This window comes from Notechis scutatus, chromosome 7 (assembly GCF_049901735.1).
Source record: "Notechis scutatus isolate UNSWTSFEM ecotype Mainland chromosome 7, rNotScu1.2, whole genome shotgun sequence".
In the NCBI taxonomy this organism is placed as follows: domain Eukaryota; kingdom Metazoa; phylum Chordata; class Lepidosauria; order Squamata; family Elapidae; genus Notechis; species Notechis scutatus.
The window spans coordinates 3568296-3594222 of record NC_142015.1 but is presented as its reverse complement, the minus strand read 5'-3'; the positions used below and the strand labels follow the sequence as shown (position 1 = coordinate 3594222).

General features: G+C 46.7%; 1 protein-coding gene across 1 annotated transcript in view; it reads right to left on the bottom strand.

Moving 5' to 3' along the window:
* The window catches only part of ANKRD23 (ankyrin repeat domain 23), a 30932-nt gene extending 9313 nt beyond the window's left edge, over positions 1 to 21619 (bottom strand). Inside the window, exons 1-5 of the mRNA XM_026688183.2 lie at positions 21487 to 21619; positions 6444 to 6602; positions 4932 to 5066; positions 3154 to 3261; positions 1073 to 1171 (exon numbers count right to left, since the gene is read on the bottom strand). Coding sequence (XP_026543968.2) covers positions 1073 to 1171; positions 3154 to 3261; positions 4932 to 5066; positions 6444 to 6602; positions 21487 to 21576 — 591 coding nt within the window. The 5' untranslated portion in view covers positions 21577 to 21619. The remainder of the gene's footprint in view (positions 1 to 1072; positions 1172 to 3153; positions 3262 to 4931; positions 5067 to 6443; positions 6603 to 21486) is intronic.
* Between the last annotated feature and the right edge of the window lie 4308 nt (positions 21620 to 25927).

The following is a 25927-nucleotide window of genomic DNA, read 5'->3' as shown; positions in this document are numbered from 1 at the left end:
GCTTTCCGCAACCTGGGAGTGCTGCATCTGTTGAACCCTAACTGTCATGGCCCTGGTGGAGAGACTGAGCAGTTAGGGGAGGACCCAGGCCCATCCCTTATCCATCCTAGGGCATGCAGGGGGGAGAGGATCAGGGTAAAATGTGGTCTACTCAGGAGGAGAGGGCCATGATCCTCTTCATGGGTTGCAGGTGTGAGATCTGCATAAGAATTTGGACCTGCGTGCTAACAGACGCTGGAGACAAATTAGTGTTTTATTCCTAAAGAAGGTTCATCTTGGTTGTCGTTCTTCCAATGGACTGTACCTGGTTATCTTCCTGAAGTTGGCAATTTACTTATCCTGGTCTGTGCGGTTCGTTTTTGGTTTTTGCTTTGTTATCGGCTCTTTGAATTTGAACTGTGTTTCTTTCCTTTGAAATGTTATTTTGAAAATAGTTTACTCCTACGCTGTGAACAATTAAAGTAGTGAAGCCAAGTTGAAGGCATTCAAGGACTTTTAGTTATGTTTTGGGTTTTGTTATATTTCTGATACACTCTGGGTCATCACACTCACTCTGCCAGGGAGGAGAGTTAGGGAGAGGCTGACAAACCAGGGATTCAATCCTCTTTTTTTTTTTTTTTTTTTTTCTGCTGAAGGTCCAGGGGTCTCCAACCGGTTTGCAGGGCTTCAGCAGCGGCAGGAATCCGCGATCGTGCGCGGTTTCTGCTTGCGCTCGCCGCTGGAGTGCCCCGATCCAGCCGGATTCGGGGCTATAGTTACCCCGTAGAGGTAACTGAAGATAGGGGAGATCCGGCAGGTGTCGGGGGGAATCGCAACTCTCCTCCTCAGCCGGCTTAACTCCCTTTTCCGAAAGCGGTGGAGCGGCGGTCAGAAATGGCCGCCACAAAGAAGCTCTCATCCGGAAGTCCATAAGTCTTAAAGCAGCCAAGGTTGGAGACCCCTGTCCCAGATTGCAAAGCCAAGAGAGAAAGCAATTCTTGCTCTTTGCGCGAGACACCTGCAACACCAGCGCTCTCCGGCATCTCGGAAACGCTGGGATTGGGGATTTGTAAGCCGCCCCATCGAGACTCACCATGTCCCTTGGCTCCAGTTTGGCCCCCGCTTCCAGCAGCTTGTCCACGATCTCCTTGTGGCCCCGCAAACAGGCTCGGTGCAGGGCTGTACATTTGAACTGTAGCAGAGAGCAAAGAGGAGGTTATCTCTTGGGGAATAATTCTCCAGCCTAATGATTCTTTGAAAAGATGTTCCAATTCCAGAGACCAACATTTTTTTTTTCCTGAGACAAGCTTTTTTATTTTATTTTATTTATTTTTTATTTATTTATTTGTCAAGCGATTATAAGATAACAGGTATAAGGATAAACATAGTTATGAATACATGAAATGGATATATATAAGAAAAATAAAAGAAACAATAGGACAGGGACGGTAGGCACGTTGGTGCGCTTATGCACGCCCCCTACAGACCTCTTAGGAAAGGGGTGAGGTCAATAGTAGACAGTCTAAGGTTAAAGTTTTTGGGGTTTGGGGAAGAAACCACAGAGTCAGGTAGAGTATTCCAGACATTGACCACTCTATTGCTGAAGTCGTATTTCCTGCAATCAAGTTTGGTGCGGTTTACCTTGAGTTTGTATCTATTGTGTGTTCTTGTATTGTTGTGGTTGAAGCTGAAGTATTCATTGACAGGTAGGACATTGCAGTAGATAATTTTATGTACTATAGTTAGATTGGACCGAAGGTGGCATAGTTCTAGGTTATCTAGGTCTAGAATTTCAAGTCTGGTGGCATAAGGTATTCTGCAACAAGTAGAGGAGCGGAGAACTCTTCTTGTGAAATATTTCTGGACTTTCTCAACTGTGTTAATATCAGATACATAATGTGGGTTCCAGACTGATGAGTTGCATTCGAGTATTGGTTTAGCAAATGTTTTGTATGCTCTAGATAGTAGTGTGTTGCCGGAGTTGCCGGAGAAAAAGCTACACAGGATTAGGTTAACAACTCTTTTTTTTTTTTTTTTTGATAGCTTTTAAAAATAAAATACTATTTTCTTGGTGGAAGGAAAAGAGAATCTGAGCACCTCTTCTAAAAATAATGCCCTTTCCAAACTTCCAAGGCTAAAAAAACAAGTGGATTATTCTGAACAATGTTTCTTACCCAAACTATTTTGCCTGTATTATGAATGGCTCAACTAAAACTCCCAAAATTAGCTGAACACCGAAAATCTTTGCTGGGAACCTCATAGGTTGGTGAAGGACTGCTCCCATCGTCCCTAACCATGGCCATGATATGGTTTATCACTGCTAGGAATTATGGCCAAGCAAATTCTGGAACATTTTAATTTTTAAAAGGTTTTTAATTTTTGATATTTCTGCGAGTATCCATCGGGTCTATAGATGGGGCTCCGTCAACGCCCCTGGTGGCCAGCAGGTGGCGCTTGAGTACCTTGGTAGGGTGTAGTGTTATGAGACCAGCTCAACTGGTAGAAAACCACTTGGGGGGGGGGGAGCAAAATTTGGGATTGCATAGTTCAGAAAGAGGGGAAAAACACCCCAGTTTTCTGCCTCCATTCATTCAGACTTCCTGATCTATCACCCAAAAAGAAGCAGCATGGAGCTAAGTTCCCTATTTATGACCCTGTGGTCCCTACTCAGGGGCTATAAATATAAAATGTTAGAACATGTGAAATATTAACATGAAACTGTTTTCGATTGCAAACTTAAGCCCTCTAAAATGACTTGGGATTGGACTTCCGGTTTGAAGGGCTTCGGCGACAGACAGGAATCCGCGATCGTGCACGGTTTCTGCCTGGGCTCGCTGCCGCAGCGCCCCAAGCCGGCTGGTTTCGGGGCTAAGCCACCCCGTAGAGGTGGTGAAGAAGGGGGAGACTGCCAGCAGGGTCGAGGAGAGCCGCATCTCCCCTCCTCAGCTGGTCAAACTCCTTTTCCCAAAGGCGGTAGGAGCGGTGGTCAGAAATGGCCACCTCAAAGAAGTACTCAACCAAAAAAGAACGTGCAGGAGGAAGATAAGAAGTGAAAGTTTTGGCTGACCGGGCTAAGTTGAAAAAGCAATAACTAAGGTACCCTGGAATCTAAATTTTCCCCTTGGAAAATCTGTTGGGGGGGCAGCGTGAGTTCCTTGTTGTCCCCCACCATACCTTGTCATGGGTATTGGGGTCTCCTCCATCGGCCAGGTATTTATCGATCACAAGGATCCGGTTCTCCAGCGCGGCATCAAGAAACTGCTCTGGCTCCACCGATTCAATCTAAGAAAAGACAAGGCAGGAATTACCCAGAAGTGTTTACTGGGGTGCTCGAAAGGAGAGAGTTGGGGTACAGAAGGGAGGGAGAGTCAACGTGTGGGGAGTTTCCGGTGGCCTTATTGACTTTTTTGACTCCCTGTGGCTCCTGGAGGAGGGTTTGTTTCCTGACAATGAGAACAATTAATCAGTGGAGCAACTTACCTGCAGAAGTTGGGAATGCTCCAACACTGGAGGCTTTTAAGAAGAGACTGGAGAGCCACTTTGTCTGGGATGCCATAAGGTCTCCTGCTTGAACAGGGGGTTGGACTAGAAGACCTCCAAGGTCCCTTCCAACTCTGTGACTCTGTTATTCCTTTTATTAAGAATGGCAAACTACCTTCATCTTGTTGCCAAGGAAACACCACAGGCTTTATATAAAAAAGCCGAAAGAGAACCATAATTTTATCTTCTCATGGCAAGTTTTCATCTGCCATCCTTTTTACATTTGTCCTTTCCAGAAATAGAGGCTTCCCCCGAGACTGAATTGGTCTTACAAAATAGTGCTGAGAAATGAACGAGCAAAGGAGAGCCAAGAAATCTATACATGTATCTTCTCCTTCTTCCCCCTTTTCTTCTCCTCCTCCTCTTCTACATCTTCCTCCTTCTCCTCTTCTCCTTCTCCTACCTCTTCCTCTTCTACCTCTTCCTTCTCCTCCTCCTCCACTTCTCTCCTCCTTCCTCTTCCCTTCTGAATTAGATAGATAGAATAAACTATCCCTTTGAATGTACTCTAATCTACATACATTAAAATGAAATTTTGTTCCATAAGCTCTCAAAGGGTCCCCACCTCCAATTTTACACTACATAACCATGACAGAATAAATAGATAGATAGATAGATAGATAGATAGATAGATAGATAGATAGATAGATAGATAGAAAATTATGTATATATCCACATATATTATATGACACAAGGAACAACATAGTGCTTATGGCAAGAGAATTCAAATCTTGCAGTTTTACCAGGCAGATGACCGAGGGAACAAAGCTGTTCCAGGATCTGGTAGTCCTGCTAGAAATAATTTGAAACTTCCCCCCAGAGGGGAGCAACAGAAACAGGTCATAAAATGGGTGTGTGGGGTCTCTAACGATGCTTTGAGCTCAAAGCATATAGTGCTTATAAGCAGCATTCTGAATAACGGGAAGCCAGCTTCCTATAATATTCTTGGTTGTCCTCACCACTCTCTGTAGGGGCTTTCTATCTGAGGCGCTGCCGCCACCAAACCAAACAGGGATGCGGTTTGTTAAAGTGCTCTCAATCGTGCCTCAGTAAAAAAGTGGCCATGATGAAGGAGGAAGATGTGCTCTCCTCATCCGACACACGAAATGCAGGTGCTGGTTTGCACGTTTCACTAAGGATGCCGTGTGGAGAGATCAGTTCAGATTGTTAGTTATCTGCACCCTCCAGATACTGAATATGTATCTATTATTAGTATCTAATATTAACTCCGATAAGCAAAGCCATTTTTAACCCTTGCCAATGTCTAATCAGGATGCTCAAGGCCAGATCTAATTACACTTCTGAGCTGGACACTTGGATCTTTCAGCGGAGCCCGACGCCTTCTCAAACATGCTGGAGATGCCCTGCACATCGAGGTTCTGCACATTGGAGAAACCTTCCCGAATACTTACAGTGATTTCCGGCTCCTGCGGTTTGGGGAGGACCACTTTCTTACACTTTTTCTTCCTCTGCTTGTGATGCTTGACAATGGCCGCCAAGTCTTCCAAGGTGTCGATCTTCAACCTGGCATTATTGAGAGCCTCAAGCTGGAAAAGACAACGAATGCGAGGAATAATAAGCGGACTCCACCGTTGTTAAGTTGGGACACCAGATCTGAGCTGCAAATATCTAAGGACCCCCTCCTAAGAGTAGCAACGGTGGTTCGTGGACCACTGGTGGTCTGTGAGAAAATGTTGGTGGTCTGTGAGAAAAATTATTTGCATTTTTTATATTGCATTAAATCAGGGGGTCCTCAAACTACGGTCCCCTTTTGTGGCGCTGCAGAGTCTCCCCCTTCGGGGTCTTTTTGTCCTGGTCGGAGGGGGCCAGAAATTCCAACCTGGGGCCTGGTTCAGCCTCCTGGTGTGGGGGGCTTTGGGCAAAGGCTGGAGGGAAAGGCCACTGGTGGCAAAGACCCAGCAGGACTGCATCATGGCCTGGAACTGGCTGACCATCTCAGCCCGCTGAGCCTCCAGGGGCCAGGACCTGGCCTTGCACTCCTGCAGGTCTTCCCTCTGCTTGGAAAGCCTATGCTCCTAGTCCTCAGGGAGGTGCTTCTACTGAACCTCCTTCTCGGCCAGATCCAATTTGATTCAGAATAATGTCAGCTGGTGCTCCGTTCAAAATCCAAGAAAGAAATACTTAGACTCTTGTAATTAGAGAAAAGATATCTTTTACTGGAAGTCAAGTGGTAGCAACAAGAGAATTCTGAATCTGAGGAAATAGGCACGTACATCACATATATCAAGGGAGTGAAATGTTCCCACCCCCCAATAGTTCAAACGGTTCTTCCAATGAAAAGTTGTGAACCTCATCATGTGGACATCTCCAGGTGGTGATGATTAGTTGACCTTGGCTTTACTCAGATAAAGGTTTGCAGTTGCGCAGAGAAGAGAAAGCTAAGCAAGAAATAGAAACCCTGCTCAGTTTATACAATATTAGTTAGTAACACCTCCAGCTCACTTCCCATACATTTCCCCCTTCCACCCCCCGTTACTCATGACAGCCAGAAAGAAGCAAAGCAAAGGAAGAAGATCTTGAAGGCTGACACCAGCTGTTTTGTCAACTCTTTCTCTAACAACTACTTCCTGTTGGGGCCCTAAGGAGCTCGGGCAGGTAGGTGAGGAGGGACTGGGAGGGGAAGGGCGAGTAAAGGCCAGCGAGGCACCCCCACGATGTGTGTGGCATCCAGTTGACCATGCCCACCCAGTCACATGCCCACCAAGCCATGCCCACCCAGCCAGTCATTAGGCAGATCATATTAGTGGTCCGCAGAAGTTAAAATTATGAGTTTAGTGGTCCCTGAGGTCCAAAAGGTTGGTGACCCCCTGATCTAGAAGACCCCCCAGGGAAGCAAGCAGCATTCTGGGTCTCCTTGAGGGCATCTCCACAGCTTTTACAGAAACTCCGCAAACGGCTCACACCTTTTTCTTCTTCTCATCTTCTGCTTTCTGCTTCTCTCTTTCCACCGATTCCCACCAGGGCCCAGCCGGGCCAGAGCGCCAACGTTCAGACTCCCAGGCTGTGCCTCTCGTCCGTGCTGCAAAACAGCCGACTTTCTCTTCGGGACATTCCTCACTTACCTAGGGAAGGAAACCAGGGAGGAAAAGAGTCACAAGAAGGAATGCTATGTGGGTCACATGAGGCCTTCCAAGGCATTTTTTAAACAGAGGTAACAGATAATAAGAGCTGGAAGGGACTTTGTAGGTCGACCCCCAACCCAAGCTACACCATTTCTGACTGACGGCAGTCCAGTCTCTTCTTGAAAGCCTCCAGGGATGAAGCTCCCACAACTTCCGAAGGCAACTTCTGTTCCATGGGTTGATTGTTCTCATTGTCAGGAAAAATTCTCCTTATTTCCAGGTTGAATCTCTCTCCTTGGTCAGTTTCCATCCAATATTCCTTGTCTGGTCTTTGGATGCTTTAGAAAACAGCTTGACCCCTTCCTCCTCTCTGTGGCAGCCCTTCAAATATTGAAAGGCTGCTATCCTGTCTCCCCTGGTCCTTCTCTTCACTAGACTAGCCAGGCCCAATTCCTGCAACCGTTCTCTGTATGTCTCATCCTCCAGTCCCCTCATCATCCTGGTTGCTCTTCTCTGCGCTCTTTCTAGAGTCTCAACCTCTTTTTTATAGTGTGGTGACCAAAACTGGATGCAAGGACTCCAGGTGTGGTCTTACTAAGGCTTTATAGCAGGGGTCCCCAAACTGGGCAGCTTTAAGACTTGTGGACTTCAACTCCCAGAATTCCTCCTCCAGTCGTGTTAGCTCAGGAATTCTGGAAGTTGGAAGTCCATAAGCCTTAAACTTACCAAGTTTGGAGACCTTTGCAGTAGACCAATCCCAACTCACAGACCAAACCCTACTCCCTTCTAGCACTGATGATATTACCTAGTTGGGTAGTGAAACATCTGCAAGAAAACCACCAAAACTCAGAGAACATCAAAGACCCCACTGGTTCAACTCTGAGCTACAATTATTCTCTTCTATTAGGACAGGGGTCCCCAAACTTGATATCTTTAAGACTTGTGGATTTCAACTCCCAGAATTCCTCCTCCAGTCATGTTAGCTCAGGAATTCTGGGAGTTGAAGTCCACAAGTCTTAAACTTGCCAAGTTTGAAGCCCCTTGCTTTATAGAGTGGTATTAGTGCCTCCTTTGATCTCGATTGAATCCCTCTGTTGATGCAATTTAGGATTGCATTGGATTTTTGGGCTGCTGCTGCACACGGCTGGCACACACCAAACCGGAAGGGGAGGGCTGCTGGGAGCCAAGGAGGCATGGATCTAATAATCAAAGGGGGCCAGAAGTTGGCAGAAATTAAAAACAAAAACAAAATATTGACAGCCTTAATAAAGGCGGTGATTTTGTTTCCTCAAATAGATGACATGGGAGCCAAGCCAGGGAACAGAAATAGAAAGCAGCAGTTGGAAAGGGGAGGAGAGGGAGAGGGAGGGGGGAGAGAATTGGCACAAACTTCTTAAGGAAGATTCATGTTGCATATTTTTTTAACACATGCCCTCTTGTTGGTATTCTGCTTTTGGCTTCCTAATTAATTCACCAGCCCAAGCAGGAGGTCCATCATATTAAAATAATGTTTTGGCCAATATAATTGGTTTAGTTCTTGGAGCTAATGAGTGTTTATTCTTCAAACTCTGTTGTTCTATCAGCAATTCTTTTTTAATATTGCTTTTCTTGGTCGGTTGTTGTCGTTACGTCTCTGTTACTTCTTCAAGCAAGGAAAAAAACGAATAGGGAAATGGGGAAACAACCTTAGATTTCAAAAGGTCAACTAGGAAGGCATCCCAAAGTTGCTTTTCCAAGAGGCAATTGGAATTTTCTTTTGTTTTTTCCTTGAAGACGTTTCGCTTCTCATCCAAGAAGCTTCTTCGGTTCTGTAGAAAATTTTGTATTTTAAAAAACTCAGCTAATAATTATGGGAATAAGGAGAACATCCATCTCTTTCTTCCTAGAGGTGCCAGTTCTTCACATTTAGAGATCAGTCTTAGGGAAATGTTATAGCTACAGCTGATTGGTTTTATTTCATTAGCCTTCCAGAACCATGCAGTTGAGATGGGCAACTAGACAAACTCAGTTAATTAACTTATTCATTGCATCACACCCCCTTCCTCGCTTGCATTCAGAAAGGCCCCCTTGAAGGAAGGCTGCATTCAGACAATATTCTTAACCTTACTCAATTCATTTAATCAAAATTAAGTTTGTTATGATATGTACAGAATAACCCTTGAGTAACAAGGATATAATATGCACATGGAAACGTTTATGAGAGTAGTTATGAATAATAATTTAGCCCCAGAGTTTTAAAGGAGCTGGCAGAGGTCATCTCAGAACTACTGCACTGTATCTTTCAAAAATCCTGGAGCACCGGGGAACTACCAGAGGACTGGAAAAGAGCTGATGTGGTTCCCATCTTCAAAAAAGGGGAAAAAAAACAGACCCAGGAAACTATAGACTAATCAGCCTAACATCAATACCCGGGAAGATACCGGGAAGATAATAAAAAAACAGATCTGCCAACATCTAGAAACAAGTAAAGTAATAACTAGCAGTCAACATGGGTTTGTTAAAAACAGATCATGCCAAACCAATCTTATTTCATTCTTCAACACAGTGATTAAATTAGTAGACCAGCAAAATACTGTGGATATATTTAGATTTCAGCAAGGCATTCGATAAAGTAGACCACAACCTACTTCTTAGTAAGCTAGAAAAAAGTGGAATAGATAGCACCACCACTAGATGGATTCGCAACTGGCTGGCAAACCGTTCTCAACGAGTAGTCCTTAATGGGTCTAAGTCTACATGGAGGGAAGTAAGCAGTGGGGTGCTACAAGGTTGCGTCATAGGACCACTACTCTTCAATATCTTCATTAACGACTTAGATGAGGGAATAGAAGGGGAACCTACCAAATTTGCAGGTGATACTAAGCTGGCAGGAATAGCTAACACCCAAGAAGATCGGCTCAAGATCCAGAGGGATCTCAACAGACTTGAACGCTGGGCCCTTTCCAAGAAAATGAAATTCAGTGTAGAGAAAAGTAAAGTCCTACACTTAGGCAAGAAAAACCAAAAGTACACATATAGACTGGGTGAAACCAGGTTCAATAGCAGGAACTGTGAGTCGGATTTTGGAGTCTTAGTGGACAACCAGCTAAATATGAGCCAGCCGTGTGCAGCAGCCATCAAAAAAGCTAATGCAATCCTAAGTTGCGTTAACAGAGGGATACAGTCAAGATCAAGGGAAGTACTAATACCACTCTATAAAGCCTTAGTAAGACCACACCTAGAATCCTGCATCCAGTTTTGGTCACCACATTATAAAAAAGATGTTGAGACTCTAGAAAAAGTACAGAGAAGAACAACCAGGATGATTAGGGGACTGGAGGCTAAAACATACAATGAACGGTTGCAGGAACTGGGCTTGGCTAGTCTAGTAAAGAGGACCAGGGGAGACAGGAGAGCAGCCTTCCAGTATCTGAGGGGCTGCCCCAGAGAGGAGGAGCGGGTCAAGCTATTTTCTAAAGCTCCCTATAGGCCAGACAAGGAATAATGGATGGAAACTGAACAAGGAGAGATTCAACCTGGAAACAAGGAGGAATTTTATGACAGTGAGAACAATCAATCCATGGAACAGAAGTTGCCCTCGGAAGTTGTGGGAGTGCCATCACTTGAGACTTTCAAGAAGAGATTGGACTGCCATTTGTCAGAAATGGTGTAGGGTAGAATAGAATAGAATAGAATAGAATAGAATAGAATAGAATAGAATAGAATAGAATAGAATAGAATAGAATAGAATAGAATAGAATAGAATAGAATAGAACAGAATAGAATAGAGTAGAATATTGGAATGGAATGGAATGGAATGGAATGGAATGGAATGGAATGGAATAGAATAGAATAGAATAGAATAGAATGAGGGATGAGTATTAATACTGGGCTTAACCGCACACCCTTGTTTAGTCGGGTTTCAGGAGAAATAGCAAAAATTCATTGTAGGGAAAAATTTGGCCATAAAGAGTCACCCTCGCAGCTTAACAAAACCTCCAGATTCAGGCGAAGTCTACTTGCCAAGGCTCTGGCAATGGAGCGACAGGAATAGAAAAACCGGGGATTGTTTTATGCATTCCGTTGACAGCTTTCCCTGCCCTGCCGGCATTGAGATGAACACAGAAAACAATTCCATCACATTTTTGTTATTATTTTAATTCTGGGCTCCTCATGCTTTTTTTTTTTTAAAAAAAAGTGACAGTGGCTTATGAATTATTTCTGGTTGATTGCGTTGTCATGTTATTTTAATTGTGTTTTAAATCAAACTCCAGCCTTGTCAAACGGCTGGCTATGTGCCTTGTTGTGGAACAACGGCAGGATATAAATTAGAGAAGTAAACAAGCACAGACACACCTCAGGCAGCGAGAAGCAGGGCTGGATCCGTTCCCATAGCTTTCACCCCTGTTGGGTTCCAGTGCCCATCACCTTGGGGAATAATTTGACAGGTTGGGGAGGATGGGGGATGGAATCTATTTCCTCTAGAACAGGGGTCTCCAACCTTGGCCACTTTAAGCCTGGAGGACTTCGACTCCCAGAATTCCCCAGCCAGCTTTGCTGGCTGGGGAATTCTGGGAGTTCGAAGTCCTCCAGGCTTAAAGTGGCCAAGGTTGGAGACCCCTGTTCTAGAAGGCACAAGGTTGGGGGAATTGATCAGAGTTTGAATGGGAGAGGTGGGATAGGGGGAAAAAAAAAGATTTCCTTCTCACCCACTCAGAACAAGCAACAGATGGGAAGCTCACCGGGAAAAACTTGGATGGGTTCGATTTGGAGAATGGGATGTGCCCACCCTCTTCAAAAACCTGAAAAGGTACCAATAAAGGAGAATATTGGCTCAGAGTTGACATGAAGGGGGTCCTTGGAGCTCTCTGAGCTTGGTGGTTTTCTTGCAGACGTTTCATGATTCCAACTAGGTAACATTATCAGTGCTAGAAGGAAGTGTGGTTTCAAGGGAGGAGGAGGAGGAGGAGGAGAAGGAAGAGGAGAATTGTGGGGTCCTTGGAGCTCTCTGAACTTGGTGGTTTTCTTGCAGATGTTTCATGACCCAACTAGGGAACATCATCAGTGCTAGAAGGGAATGGGGTTTGCACTTACGGAGGCTCGGAGAGGGCAAAAAACAGGCCTCCCGGAAGTTTGGCAAGCCTGGAAATGGGCCAATTTCCAGCTTCCAGACAGCCTCCGGAGTCTGGGAAGGGCAAAAACACCACCATGGTGCAGGAGGCCGACTAGGCCACGCCCACCATGGGCATGCCCACCCAACCACTGGGCAGAGAACCCCTTGCTAACATTTTTGAAGCCCCCCTCCCCGTGCTTCGCCCATCTGTCTCCTTGGCCAAGGCAGTTTTGGGTTTCCGCAGAGGGCCGACCCGTCGAAGCTGTGCCCCTCCCATCCCTCACTGGGAGAACGGTGCCAGGTCCTCCTATGCCACCGTCCCTCCTCGCCCCAGATGAAGCAACTGTCTATTCATAGACAGGCCTCAGGGTGTGACACTCGGCAGAAACATGATGTGGTGTCAGTGCCCGGTTACATTTCCAGTCGGGGTGGCCAAAGGGCAGGCCAAGACAGCCAGGCGCCAGAAGCAAAGCATGCCCCAAATCCCCTCTGTTGCCTGGGGAAGGATCTCGAGTCCCCCACTCCCCTAGGTCGGAGCCCTGCAGCTCACCTACTACAACCTCTGCCCCCAGGATCCAGTAGAGCACCAGGGAGGAGCTTATGCAAAGGGGCCGCCTGATGGATGGAGACCCTGATAGGGGAAACAACAAGGAGCACGTGCCCCTCAGGCAAAGCGTCTGCCCTCCATCTCTCTCCTTATTCACAGAGCCTTCCCACGTCATGAGACCGACAAGTTGCGTTCGCACGACACATGAACACCACTCAGCAGCGGCATTTCTACCCCAGGGCCGGCGAAAGGATGTTACGCTGGGGCCTTCTACCCAAGACTTGTGGCTTCGGAAAGGATACTTAACCAGCTTTGCTGTTTGGGGGCTTAGCAAGGTTGGACACCCTGCTGCCCAATCTTTCTCAAACTTGGCAACTATTAGATGCGTGGACTTCCAACTCCCAGAATTTCCCAGCTGGAGAATTCTGGGAGTTAGAAGTCCATGCCTCTGGAACTTGCCAAGATGGGGAAGCAGTGTGGTTCAGCCATCTTGGTTTGTTTATAATCCATTGTACGGTTGCAGGAACTCGGCCTGGCTAGTCTAGGGAAGAGAAGGACCAGGGGAGATAGGAGAGCAGTCTTCCAATATTTGAGGGATTGTCACAAAGAAGAGGGAGTCAAGCTATTTTCCAAAGCCTTAAAGCCTTAGTAAGGCCACACCCAGAGTACTGCATCAAGTTTTGGTCACCATACTATAAAAAAGAGGTTGAGACTCTGGAAAGAGTGCAGAGAAGAGCAACCAGGATGATTAGGGAACTGGAGACTAAAACATACGAAGAACGGTTGCAGGAACTGGGCCTGGCTAGTCTAGGGAGGAGAAGAACCAAGGGACACAGGATAGCAGTCTTCTAATATCTGAGGGGCTGCCCCAGAGAGGAGGAGGGGGTCAAGCTATTTTCCAAAGCATTCCAAGGCCAGACAAGGAATAATGGATGGAAACTGAACAAGGAGAGAGATTCAACCTGGAAATAAGGAAGAATTTTATGACAGTGAGAACAATCAAACCAATGGAACAGAAGTTGCCTTTGGAAGTTGTGGGAGCTTCATCCCTGGAGGCTTTCAAGAAGAGATCGGACTGCCATCTGTCAGAAATAGTGTAGGGTCTCCTGCTTGGGAGGGGGGTTGGACTAGATGATCTTCAAGGTCCCTTCCAACTCTGTTAATCTGTACTGGGCAAACCCAGAAAACAAGCTTCTTCAGTAACTTCTTCAGTAAAAAACCAGCCAAGCTGCTTGCTTTATGTTTGGTGAACCGAAGGCGTGGAGAGCCATCCTGCTTTCAATCACTGTCATATTAAAGAACACAACTGGGGAAGGGCCTTTTTGGGGTCCACGGGTGGACTCAGGAACTCCAAGTCGAGCACTTTTCCCTGGAAAGGTCTTCTGAAACGAGCCACCTGAAAGCATCCCATCGCTCAGGGCCCAGGAATCCTGAACCTCCATTGCTCCAGAAATGCGATCCCGTCTTGGCATTTCCACCTTCTCGGGCCAAGCAGCCATGGAATGTCTCCACTGCTCTCCGTGAGGAATTTCAGACCCTCCAAGAGGGTCAACCTGCTTCTTTGCTTCCTTCCTTCTTAGGCTAACAGATTCCGAGGGATCTTGAATGGTTTTCGTAAGAGGGCAAGCAGGTTTGAGGCCTGATGCAACCACCCAAATAAGACCACTCCTCTCCCTGCTATCTTAAGACCAGGAATTTGTTGATGTTTCTAGGTCGAGGACCCAGGACAGAGGTCTCCAAACTTGGCAACTTTTAAGACTTGTGGACCTCAGCTCCCAGAATTCTTCAGCCAGGGGGCTGAGGAATTCTGGGAGTTGAAGTCCAGGTCTTAAAGTTGCCAACTTTAAGGACCCTTGTCCCAGGAGAACCTCTCTCCTCCACTGGCATCTATAAAGTACTAGCTCTATATCCGTGCTTTGCTACGAAACTATGTGGTGGCGCTTAGTTTTGGGGGAGGAAAATAAGGGGGAAAATTTCTGCCTCTGCCTACCAGCATCCATCGATATTCATCTGGCTAGCGTCCTGTCAGTGTGTCAGACAGTTGAGGGCTGTTTGGAAAGTGAGACAGTGTTTGCTGTGTGAACAAGGAGACAGCAAGGAGCCTGGGCGTGGCTTAGCTCAACTGTTCTGTATTAAAGCTGCTTGGTGCTGTGAAACTAAAACCGAAACTGAAACTCCTCTCCTCTGCTTGTGTTTTGCATTTGGAACAGATTTCTTTTCAGGTGGGGAGGGGGAATAGAACTCCTTAGCATCACAGAATAATAATAATAATAATAATAATAATAATAATAATAATAATAATAATAATAATAATAATAATAATAATAATAATAATAATAATAATAATAATATAGGAAATACTCTAAATGCTCTGATGGTCATTTCGAAAAATCCTTTCTTAGTGAGCACCTAGATGCCAAGAGGAACATACGTGCCAAATTTCAAGTTTGTAGGCTTTACGGTTCTGGAGATTTTGTGATAATTAATACGTGAGTCGTATTTCGCTTTTATATATATATATAGATTCAGAAGGTTTTCTGGGGAGTTGTGAAGGCCGCCACACAGAAGAAACAACAGTGTGATCTTAATTCAAGGGGTTTCCAACCTTAGCAACTTTAAGAATTGTGGGCTTCCAAGTCCCAGAATTCCTCAGCCAGCATGAGGCTGGCTGAGGAATTCTGGGAGTTGAAGTCCACAATTCTTGAAGTTGCTAAGGTTGGAGACCCCTGCTCTAGCTGACCCAAGGCTTCTCTCCATCAAAGGAAGTTCCCACCTCCTTCATGTCCAGAGGGAAGGTCTCTGGATCATCATCAGGTAACAGAATCGCAGCCATGCTACTTCTCCTTCCAGAGAGGCCTTGTGGCCCAAACAGGCCATCATGCCAGGTGAGGCTTAAGGATGGGAACCTTCTGGTCCCTGTCATAGTGCTATTGCATTGGGAATCAGGACGCTTGCAAAGTTGTGGGCTCAGAAGTGTGGGAATTGGTGGGATCGGCTTAAATTGGAACAGCTGGTTTCTGGTTTCTTGGGTGCGCCGTGCCAAGTGAGGATTGAGGAATTGCGGGGAGCTGAGAGCCAGATCTTTATTGATACCACAGCAATAACTGGGCTCATCTCCTGCAACCCTTTCGGATCCCTAACTGTACCATAAACTATTTGTTCGTTCCTTCTAAGGCAGAGATTTTCTTGACTATTTCCCCTCCAGTCTGGAGCTCTCTTCTTGGCATCCGTGCTTGTCGTTTCCGGCTCTAGTGGGTGGTGCTCCTCTCCGTTACAAAGGCGAAGAGCCAGCGCTGTCCGAAGACGTCTCCATGGTCATGTGGCCGGCAGGACTAAACGCCTTCGAAGGTGCACAGAACGCTGTTCCCTTCCCACCAAAGGGGTCCCTATTTTTCCAGTTGCATTTTTGTTTTTTACGTGCTTTCAAACTGCTACGTTGGCAGAAGTTGGGACGAGGCAGGGGAGCTCATTCCGTGATGTGGCGCTGGGGATTCAAACCGCCGAACTGCCAACTTTCTGATTGACAAGCTCAGCGTTCTTAGCCACTGAGCCACCGCATACCCTGAGGCATTAGAACCTTTTAAAAAGGGATACAGGGAAACCCAACAGCCTCGTCACATAGAAGGAGACTGCCCCAAAAATATAATTCAGCATTTGGAAGGCGTGGGATTGTTGTCGTCGTCCAGGGCAGGAAAACTGACTGGTCCAAGGCTGAGAATTTAAGAGTCTCCTTCATATTTCTAATTGCTAAGTTGAGAGTGTCACTGGATTAAAAATCATTGGGGGGCGGGGGGGAAGCTATACTGATACATGAGAAAAAACTCAGGAAGGACATAATCCAACAAATCTGAGCCACAGGTTGCGCAATCTCCCCAAATGTGCATAGGCCAACTCCTAAACTTATGATTGTCAAATTAGCAACTTCAAGAGGTGTGGACTTCAACTCCTAGATTTCCTAGCCAGCCTGAAGTCCACGCATTGCTAAGGTTGAGAAAGACAGACCAAAAACCATGGTTGTCCGCTCTACAGAACTTGAACTCCTAAAATTCCTAGCCAGCCTGAAGTCCACGCGTTGCTAAGGTTGAGAAAGACAGACCAAAAACCATGGTTCCCAGCTCTACAGAACTTGAACTCCTAAAATTCCTAGCCAGCCTGAAGTCCACGCATTGCTAAGGTTGAGAAAGACAGACCAAAAACCTTGGTTCCCAGCTCTACAGAACTTCAACTCCTAAAATTCCTAGCCAGCCTGAAGTCCACGCGTTGCTAAGGTTGAGAAAGACAGACCAAAAACCTTGGTTCCCAGCTCTACAGAACTTCAACTCCTAAAATTCCTAGCCAGCCTGAAGTCCACGCGTTGCTAAGGTTGAGAAAGACAGACCAAAAACCATGGTTCCCAGCTCTACAGAACTTGAACTCCTAAAATTCCTAGCCAGCCTGAAGTCCACGCATTGCTAAGGTTGAGAAAGACAGACCAAAAACCATGGTTCCCAGCTCTACAGAACTTCAACTCCTAAAATTCCTAGCCAGCCTGAAGTCCACGCGTTGCTAAGGTTGAGAAAGACAGACCAAAAACCTTGGTTGTCAGCTCTACAGAACTTCAACTCCTAAAATTCCTAGCCAGCCTGAAGTCACGCGTTGCTAAGGTTGAGAAAGACAGACCAAAAACCATGGTTCCCAGCTCTACAGAACTTGAACTCCTAAAATTCCTAGCCAGCATGAAGTCCATGCATTGCTAAGGTTGAGAAAGACAGACCAAAAACCATGGTTCCCAGCTCTACAGAACTTGAACTCCTAAAATTCCTAGCCAGCCTGAAGTCCACGCGTTGCTAAGGTTGAGAAAGACAGACCAAAAACCTTGGTTGTCAGCTCTACAGAACTTGAACTCCTAAAATTCCTAGCCAGCCTGAAGTCACGCGTTGCTAAGGTTGAGAAAGACAGACCAAAAACCATGGTTCCCAGCTCTACAGAACTTGAACTCCTAAAATTCCTAGCCAGCATGAAGTCCATGCATTGCTAAGGTTGAGAAAGACAGACCAAAAACCATGGTTCCCAGCTCTACAGAACTTGAACTCCTAAAATTCCTAGCCAGCATGAAGTCCACGCGTTGCTAAGGTTGAGAAAGACAGACCAAAAACCTTGGTTGTCAGCTCTACAGAACTTGAACTCCTAAAATTCCTAGCCAGCCTGAAGTCCACGCGTTGCTAAGGTTGAGAAAGACAGACCAAAACCATGGTTCCCAGCTCTACAGAACTTCAACTCCTAAAATTCCTAGCCAGCATGAAGTCCATGCATTGCTAAGGTTGAGAAAGACAGACCAAAAACCATGGTTCCCAGCTCTACAGAACTTGAACTCCTAAAATTCCTAGCCAGCATGAAGTCCATGCATTGCTAAGGTTGAGAAAGACAGACCAAAAACCATGGTTGTCCGCTCTACAGAACATCCTATCCCCACACCAATCCATCATCCTGTATTCTGGTTTAACATAATAGCATGGTTCACACCTGTGATGACTTAGATGGACTTCCTTCTAATGTGCTCAACCAGAAACAATTTTCTCCTATTTCACTCTAATCTAATCATGTTAGAAGAGCCCATTGAGGGAACAAGGCAGAACTGGAAATTGTCCAACAGCAGGAAGATGATGGCTGAGTTCAGTTTTAAAAAAGGACATCACACGTCGTGCAGGCAGATAAACATGCCTGCGCCTGGGAATGAAAACCCGGATTAATTCCCAACATCACTGTGGTTCTTCAAGCACTTGCCTGCAGGCACCACCGAGGCGCATCTATGAAGTCATCTTTCAAATGATTGATTCAACTTATTTCTTATTCAGAGAACATTCAACCCTGGGATGCAGAGAGAAAATTTGGATTGGAAATGGGAGGAGGGGTTCACATGAACAGGTGAAACCCCAACCAAATCCAGGATAACAAGAACCTTGCTATTCGCAAAGTGTGTCACGTCCAAACCAACCAACCAACAACCAGTATTCTGGCGGTTTCACACAACGGCCTGAATCAATGGACAATGTTCTCGCAAACAATGGACCACAAGTCACCATTCTATAGGAGCCTACTTTAGAGTTGCACAAACTCATGTCTCTCATTTGGGGAGATGGATTCAGACAACCCAAAGCTCTCCAATCAACTAGACCCAGTGGGATTCAGCCGGTTTGGACCGGTTTTAGCGAACCGGATGCTAATTTTATATCTGGTTCACCAAACCGGTAGTTGCAACGACTGGCTGGCCCCGCTTACCCAGTCTCCACATGGCCCATTTTGGATCCCAGTGCAAGGCCCGCGCAAAGGCTCAAGGATGGCAAAAATGGGCCTTATGAAGGGCCTGGAAGGCTGGAAATGGGCCGTTTTCACCCTCCTGGAAGCTCGTGCTAAGCCTCCAGAGCCTGAAGAGGGCAAAAACGCCTCTCTCCACCCCCCCCGCTATGGTGCAGGAGGCCGAGTAGGCCATGCCCACCATGGTCACACCCAACTGGGCAGAAAACCGGTTGCTGAAATTTTGAATCCCATCCCTGACTAGAACAACCAGATAGCCGGGTCTAACTATTACAATATGGATCTTCGTCAAAAGTTTGAGAAGGCACGGAGAACCAGTGATGAATATATGATTATATTTTACTCGACATTTAATCTCCATTATTCATCACAGTATTCGTCACTTGCTACTGGCAGAAGATATGATTCATTACCAGCTAGAAAACGGATCCATCACAGCGTAAGTTAAAATACACTTTAGGCAGGATCCCGATCCCAGCTCAGTGCACACTGATAAGGTTAAACAGAAAGGTTTTAAAAGGATTCTGAATTTCAATCCGTTTTTTAAGTTTTCACAAGTAGGCCTTCGTCAGCCTGAATGCTGATGGCTTGCACAGTGCTGTATATTTGTGATTTGATTCTTAATTTCCCCCTTTTGTGGAAACAGCCTTTCCAAAGTGGGTGAGAAATTCTCTCTTCCTGGCCCAAGGCTGAGAATTGCTCCGGTTACCGAAATGACCCAGTTTCTGGCACATTCCTCATGCACACTGGCTTTGCCTCACTATGCAAGAATTTAACACATGCAAGAATTCAGCTAAATTGGCACAGGGAGAAATACAGGGGAGGTTTCCATGTGAGTGAAAGGCAATCATTTGTGTGTGTGTGTGTGTGTGTGTGTGTGTGTGTGTGTGTGTGTATTTAAAGATCTGTGCTTGAAAACAAAAATGAAATTCGAGTAGAGTCTGCCTGCATTCGCATCACATATTTAAATAGCTTTCTCATGAACCCATTTTCTGGGTTCATACAATACATGGAACCAAACCAAGCTGGTTTCACATATCACACTCACCGATGGGTGCGGCATTGAGGGGGCGGAGGAGAGAGATGTTGGAATCACAGTTTGAATTAATCCAATTCCTATGAATGTGATGCAAAAGCAGGCATCTGAAGATTAACTGACCTGGGGGATCCCAGAGGTTTTTTTTTTTTCAGGAGGCCACTGGACTTCCTTGCTTTTTCTTTTGAAGACGTTTCGCTTCTCATCCAAGAAGCTTCTTCAGCTCTGACTGGAGGGTGGGGAATGGGAGGATGACTGAGAATCTCTAGAGACTTTTAGCTATGCAATTTGAGATGAACACCCTGGGTGTGGGAATAGAAATGGATTTCCAGAGTGGGGGGGGGAAATGCAAACTACAGGAACCATGTGCGTTACTCAGGTGACCCTGAGGACACAGACAAACCTCCAAGTGGCCTCAACACAACCCTCTAAAAGGATGCAAAGGACCAGCTATCTGCAAGGAATATGAATCTTTTCATTCCCCACCATCCAGACAGAGCTGAAAAAGCTTCTTGGAGGAGAAGGGAAATGTCTTCAAAAGAAAAAAAACAAGGAAGTCCAGTTGCCTACTTAAAAAAAGGCACCTTTAGGACAACCATCACTTGGATGACTGAGAATTACAGACTTTGACCTGGAGGATAATTTTCTCCACAGTTCTCTGCATCCCCCTTTCATAACAGCTCTATGATTTGATTTACAAGCGGGCCACTCTTCCACCCTGCTTTACTTACTCAAAACAAACCCAAGGAACCTGCCGTGTTGGCCTGGATTGGAATAATAGGATTGGAAAGGATCTTGAAGGCCTTCAACTCCTGTCCAAGGCAGGATGTCTTATTGCATCCTGGATAAATGGCTGTCCAAACTTTTCCAGAAGATCTCTGGGGATGAAGCCCCCACAACCTCTGAAGGCAAGCTGTTCCATTGATTTATTGTTCTCACTGTCAGGAAATGCTCTCTTTAGTTCAAGGTTGGATCTGCCTTTAAGGAGCTTCCACCCATCGCTGGTCGTCCTGCCTTCCTTTGCAGAATAGGTTGACCCCTCCTTCCCGGGGACAGCCCTTCAAGCGGTTGGGAGGCAGCTATCACGTCACCCCTAATCCTTCCCTTCGTTAGACTAGACCAGTGGTCTCCTCAACCAGTGGGCCAGGGACCACTGGTGGTCCACGAGAAAATTTTGGTGGCCCGCAGAGAAAGGTCACCCCCAAAGCAATTAATCCAGGCTGCGCAGGAACACAAAGCTGCGCCGCCCACATGGCCCATGGGAACACAAGGCTTGTGTTGCTTGCATTGCGAAGAACACGAGGTAGTGAGGGGACGGGGGAAAGGACGAAGGGGGGGGGAGTTGCCCCACTCGCCCCACACACTTGGCCTGGCCACTGGGCTGCTTCTTTCTGCTTTCTTCTTCTGCTTTTGGCCGCACACAAGGAAAGCAGCGAAAGTCTTTCTTTCTCTCCCCCAAACTCCTCCAGAAATGAGCCTTTGAGACCCTGCAAGGCCTCCTGCTCCAAGAGGCTGCGCCGGTGCGACAAGTCTCACAAAGACTCATTTCTGGTGGAGTTTGGGGGGAGAGAAAGAAAGACTTCTGCAGCTCCTGCTGCTTTCCTTGCATGAAGCCAAAAGTCTCTCTTTCTCCCCCTGAGAATAGAGCTGGAGATGGTATCCTGAGATCCCAAATAAAGAACGATCGATTGGTAGGAAAATGGCGGTGGGGAATTTTCCTGCAGACTTTTTTGGGGATTTTCCCAGGGTCTCTGGTCCACGGGATATAAAATTATGAGCTTGGTGGCCCCTGAGGTCCAAAAGATTGGCGACCCCTGGACTAGACATACCCAATTCCCTCAGCGGCTCATCCTACGGTTTATTATGTACAGTTGGTTCCCCCCCTCAACCCCAACCCAACTCTTCTCAGTCTTACCAATTGCTGAATGCTGAGAATCTCCATGGTCCTCCCTTGCAGAGCCGCAGTGCTCTCTCTCTCCCCAGCGCCTTGCCTGGACAGCTGCATTTATTCTGTCCCGGGGAAGGGTGGATTTAGGCTGCCATCCAAAAACTCCTCTGGCACCCACTTGGGCCCAGCAACTGGATTGCTGGAGTGCCATGTAACACCCGCTAAAATAACTTCATTAAATGCCTCTAGTGACTGCCCATATCCAGAGAGATGAAGGTATGGAGGGGAGGGAGCGAGGGAACAGGCCATTAATTCAACATTTCATCTGGTCAGTTTCCCAAGCCTTTGATGAAACCGGATTGGCTTTTCCTATCAGCCCAAGAGAAATGGGCTATGGAAACGCCATTTCTGGAAAAAAATTCCCTGCACAGTTGCAGAGTTATGGCCGAGGATGGGCGAAGTAGTGTGTGTTCTGGACCAGTGGTCACCAACCAGTGGGCTGGGGACCACTGGTGGTCTGCGAGAAAATTTTGGTGGTCCGCAGAGAAATGTCACACTCAAAGCAATTAATCCAGGCTGCGCAGGAACACAAGGCTGCGGCGCCCACATGACCCGTGGGAACACAAGGCTTGTGTCGCTTGCATTGCAAACAACACGAGGTAGTGGGGGGGGGAGAGCGGAGGGGGGGGACTCACCCCACGCACCTGGCCTGGCCACCGGGCTGCTTCTTTCCGCTTCTTTCTTCTTCTGCTTTTGGCTGCACGCAAAGAAAGCAGCAAAAGTCTTTCTTTCTCTCCCCCAAACTCTGCCAGAAATGAGTCTTTGGGACTCCTGCTCCAAGAGGCTGTGGTGGCGTGACAAGTCTCACAAAGACTCATTTCTGGCGGAGTTTGGGGAAGAGAAAGAAAGACTTCTGCTGCTTCTGCTGCTTTCCTTGCATGAAGTCAAAAGTCTCTCTCTCTCCCCCCGCCCCCCGAGAACGGAGCTGGAGACGGTATCCTGCGATCCCAAATAAAAAACGATCCATCAGTAGGAAAACAGGATGGGAAATTTTTCCTGGACTTTTTTTGGGGGGGATTTTCCCAGGGTCTCTGGTCCGTGGAATTTAAAATTATGAGTTTGATGGTCCCTGAGGTCCAAAAAGTTGGCGACCCCTGTTCTGGACTATGACTCCCACAGGCAGGGATGGGATTCTACCGGTTTGGACTGGTTTGCGCGAACCGGATGTTAAAGTTATAGTTATTTTAACCGACCGGCTGGCTCCACCCCTTCCCTCCCAGGACTCTCCACACGGCCCATTTTTGATGCAGGGAAAGCCTCTGGGCCCTTGGGAGAGCAAAAATGGCCTCCTCGGACTCCGGAGGCCCACCGGAAGCCTGAAACAGGAAGTTCCGGAAGGCCCTGCCACCAGGAAGTGAACTGGTTGTTGGGATTTTTGAATCCCACCCCTGCCCAGAGGGCCTTGTTAATGGCCCTGGTTGGCATTGGAGTCCAACATATTCAGAAGATCCAAGAATTCCAGATTCCTGCAGCTCTGCAGCAAAAATTAAGCTTTCTCAAGCTAGTTAGTAGTCAGGCTTCAAATCTGACATTTTTCCATGATAGGCTGCTTCTACCATTAGCTAACAGCAATTGGTATATTTATGGTTGAGTAACGGAGAACGTAGGAGCGTTAAATACAGAATCGTGCACCTGAGGGTGACTCACCCCGTCTTAGGAAAATTGTTTCTTGTCACTTGGGAGTTTTAATTCCAAAGACAAGACTGAGAATCAAGTGCCGACCTTTTTTTAAAAGAAAAATCGAAATAAGCCTCATTTCATATACATTTCCACAAAAGTCCCATTTTTACAATGTCAAATTAATTCCACTTTGCTGACTGGATAGAGGGTGACCAAAAACCATAGCTGTTGGACTTCCTTGCATGGCCAGAAGTAGGAAGGGTGGTTTGAAGCAGGGGTCCCCAACCACCGGTCCGCAGACCGGTACCGGTCCACGGAACAAATCCTACCGGGCCGCTGGTTTGCTGGGCGCCGCCATCTTGTTTTGATGAAAAAGTGCTTCCAGTGAGCTTTTCCGGGTAGAAAGCTCACCGGAAGCACTTTTTCATCAAAACAAGATGGCGGCGCCCAGCGCTTCCGGAAAAGCTCACTGGAAGCGCTGGGCGCCGCCATCTTGTTTTGATGAAAAAGTGCTTCCGGTGAGCTCACGGGAAGCACTTTTTCATCAAAACAAGATGGCAGCGCCCAGCTGATGCCGGTACCGGGCCGCGGCATAAAAAAGGTTGGGGACCACTGGTTTGAAGTATGAGACCACAATTTTCCGATGGAATACAATCAGAGCGCTTCTGTCTTAATCAAATTAGTAGTCAATTTAGTGGAATTTTAGAAGCATTGATCACGGATCGAATCTCAACAAGCTTAGGGTTGACTCGGCCTTCCCTCCTTCCAAGGTGGGTAAAATGAGGACCCAGATGGTTGGGGGCAAGAGGCTGATTCTGTAAACCGCTTAGAGAGGGCTGTAAAGCACCGTGAAGCGGTATATAAGTCTAAGTGCTAGTGTTATTCCTCCTTCCTCCCTCCCTCCCTTCCATGGTGGCGCAGAACGCAGTATTGCAGGCTGATTCTGCCCACTACCAGCAGTTCAATCCTGACCAGCTCAAGGTTGACTTAGTCTTCCATCTCTTCTGAAGTCGGTAAAATGAACACCCATATTGTTGGGGCCATATGCTGACTGTGTAAACCGCTTAAGAGAGGGCTGGAAAGCACTGTGAAGCGGTATATAAGTCTAAGTGCTATTCCCCTCAGGTGATAGGCCCATCTGGGTGGCCAATGGGAATCAAGTGATGTCACCACATCAGAGAATGGAGCAGCTGTAGAATGACATCATGACGTGCCATGACATCATCCGGGCTTCTGCTGGGTGCCGATGAGTGAAATAGAAAGGCATGATGTAATCAATTGCCAAGGGAAATGTGAATTCCTTCAACACGGATACCTGAGTCATACAGGGCGAATGGCTGCATTCACACAACACTCTTAACCTGATCACTGAATCAAACCCTTTTTCTAGGTTTGTACATGGACTGAATTATGAACTAACCCAACAGGCTGGTTGTGTCCAACACTCTCAGCTAAAAACATCCCAACCAAAGAAAACAATACACTTTAATCTTTGGCCCCTCTATAAACAGGTTGTGTGAACATTGTTGTGTAATAGTGACCTACTTAGGGAAGTCATTGGGAGAGTTGGGGATTAGTGTACAAAAAGTTATGTTGGCTTGACATTTAAAGCAGGCCACTCATTCGCTTTAATGAGTTGTATTGTATTTTGTATTTGATGTTTTAAAATGTTTAATCAAGGTTTTTTTGTCAAAATAAAAAATAAATAAAGAACATCCAGAGTTTCTTCCTGATAATTTGCTCACAAAAGAAATCCTAACTTTTGGAGCAAACCTTTGGAGAGGTTTTCCAGCTCCCTTACACCGAGCTGTGGCTTATCATGGTTATGCAATTAGGTAGTTGTGTTTATCAACGACAGTTTAACATTTGAAGCATTGAGTGGGAACCTAGCCAGGATCCCTCCTGTTTTCCTCTCGCCCCCAACCAACTTGGTTCCCTTGGCTGCTGTTGGGAGTGCCTGCATGATAAGAAAAATTGCCCCAAACGATTACAGCAATGCCGAAGTCAGGACTGTGTGTGTCACTAGGTTGTGTCGGAGTTCGTGTTACAGCTACAGACAGAAATAGACTCTTGCAAGGATGGCTCTTATGGCGTTCCCCTCCTTCTCTTCCCACTCAAAACAAGCCTGGACGCTTGGCTTCCAAGGACAGCAGGAATTCCAACCCTAACCCCAGCAGGGCTTCTTCCAAAGGTGAGATCCAGAAAGAGAGGCCCAAGGAGAAGACCCCCCCTCTTCCAAGGTCCTTAGCCGTAAGTGCCAGGTGCTCCCTGCTTAGTGACGTATCCCACGGCGGGAACCGGAGTGCCATACCTGCCCTAAGAAGGAGGTGAAGTAGTTCACCTGTCGTTTGCCGAGGCGAGAGATGCCAATGGCTAAACGTTGTGCCCTACTTCGCTTTCCAACTGGCAGCCCCATCGCCCGGGGATGATGAATGGAGACAAAGCCCAAACAGGGGATATGTTTGGTTTATTTTGGGACGCTCCAGGAACTGCCTGGGAATGTGCACTCCTGAATTCAACTACAGGATCAGGAGCAGCCTTGGCTCGTCTCAAAAAAACCAAAACGGGCCTGAAGCCGGGCTCCTGGAAGAGAGACCACCAGGAAACAACCTGGCTACAGGCCGGGCTGTGAAAGGGAATGGAAAAGAGGGCGCCAGAAGAAAAGAAGACATCCTTAAAACATGACAAACAACTGCCATTTCATTGCCAAAGCTCTACATGGGTTCATCCACAAAGTGACAGGTTCAATTTGAGGGAGACTTTCCCCCATTTTCTGTCGAGCAGAGGC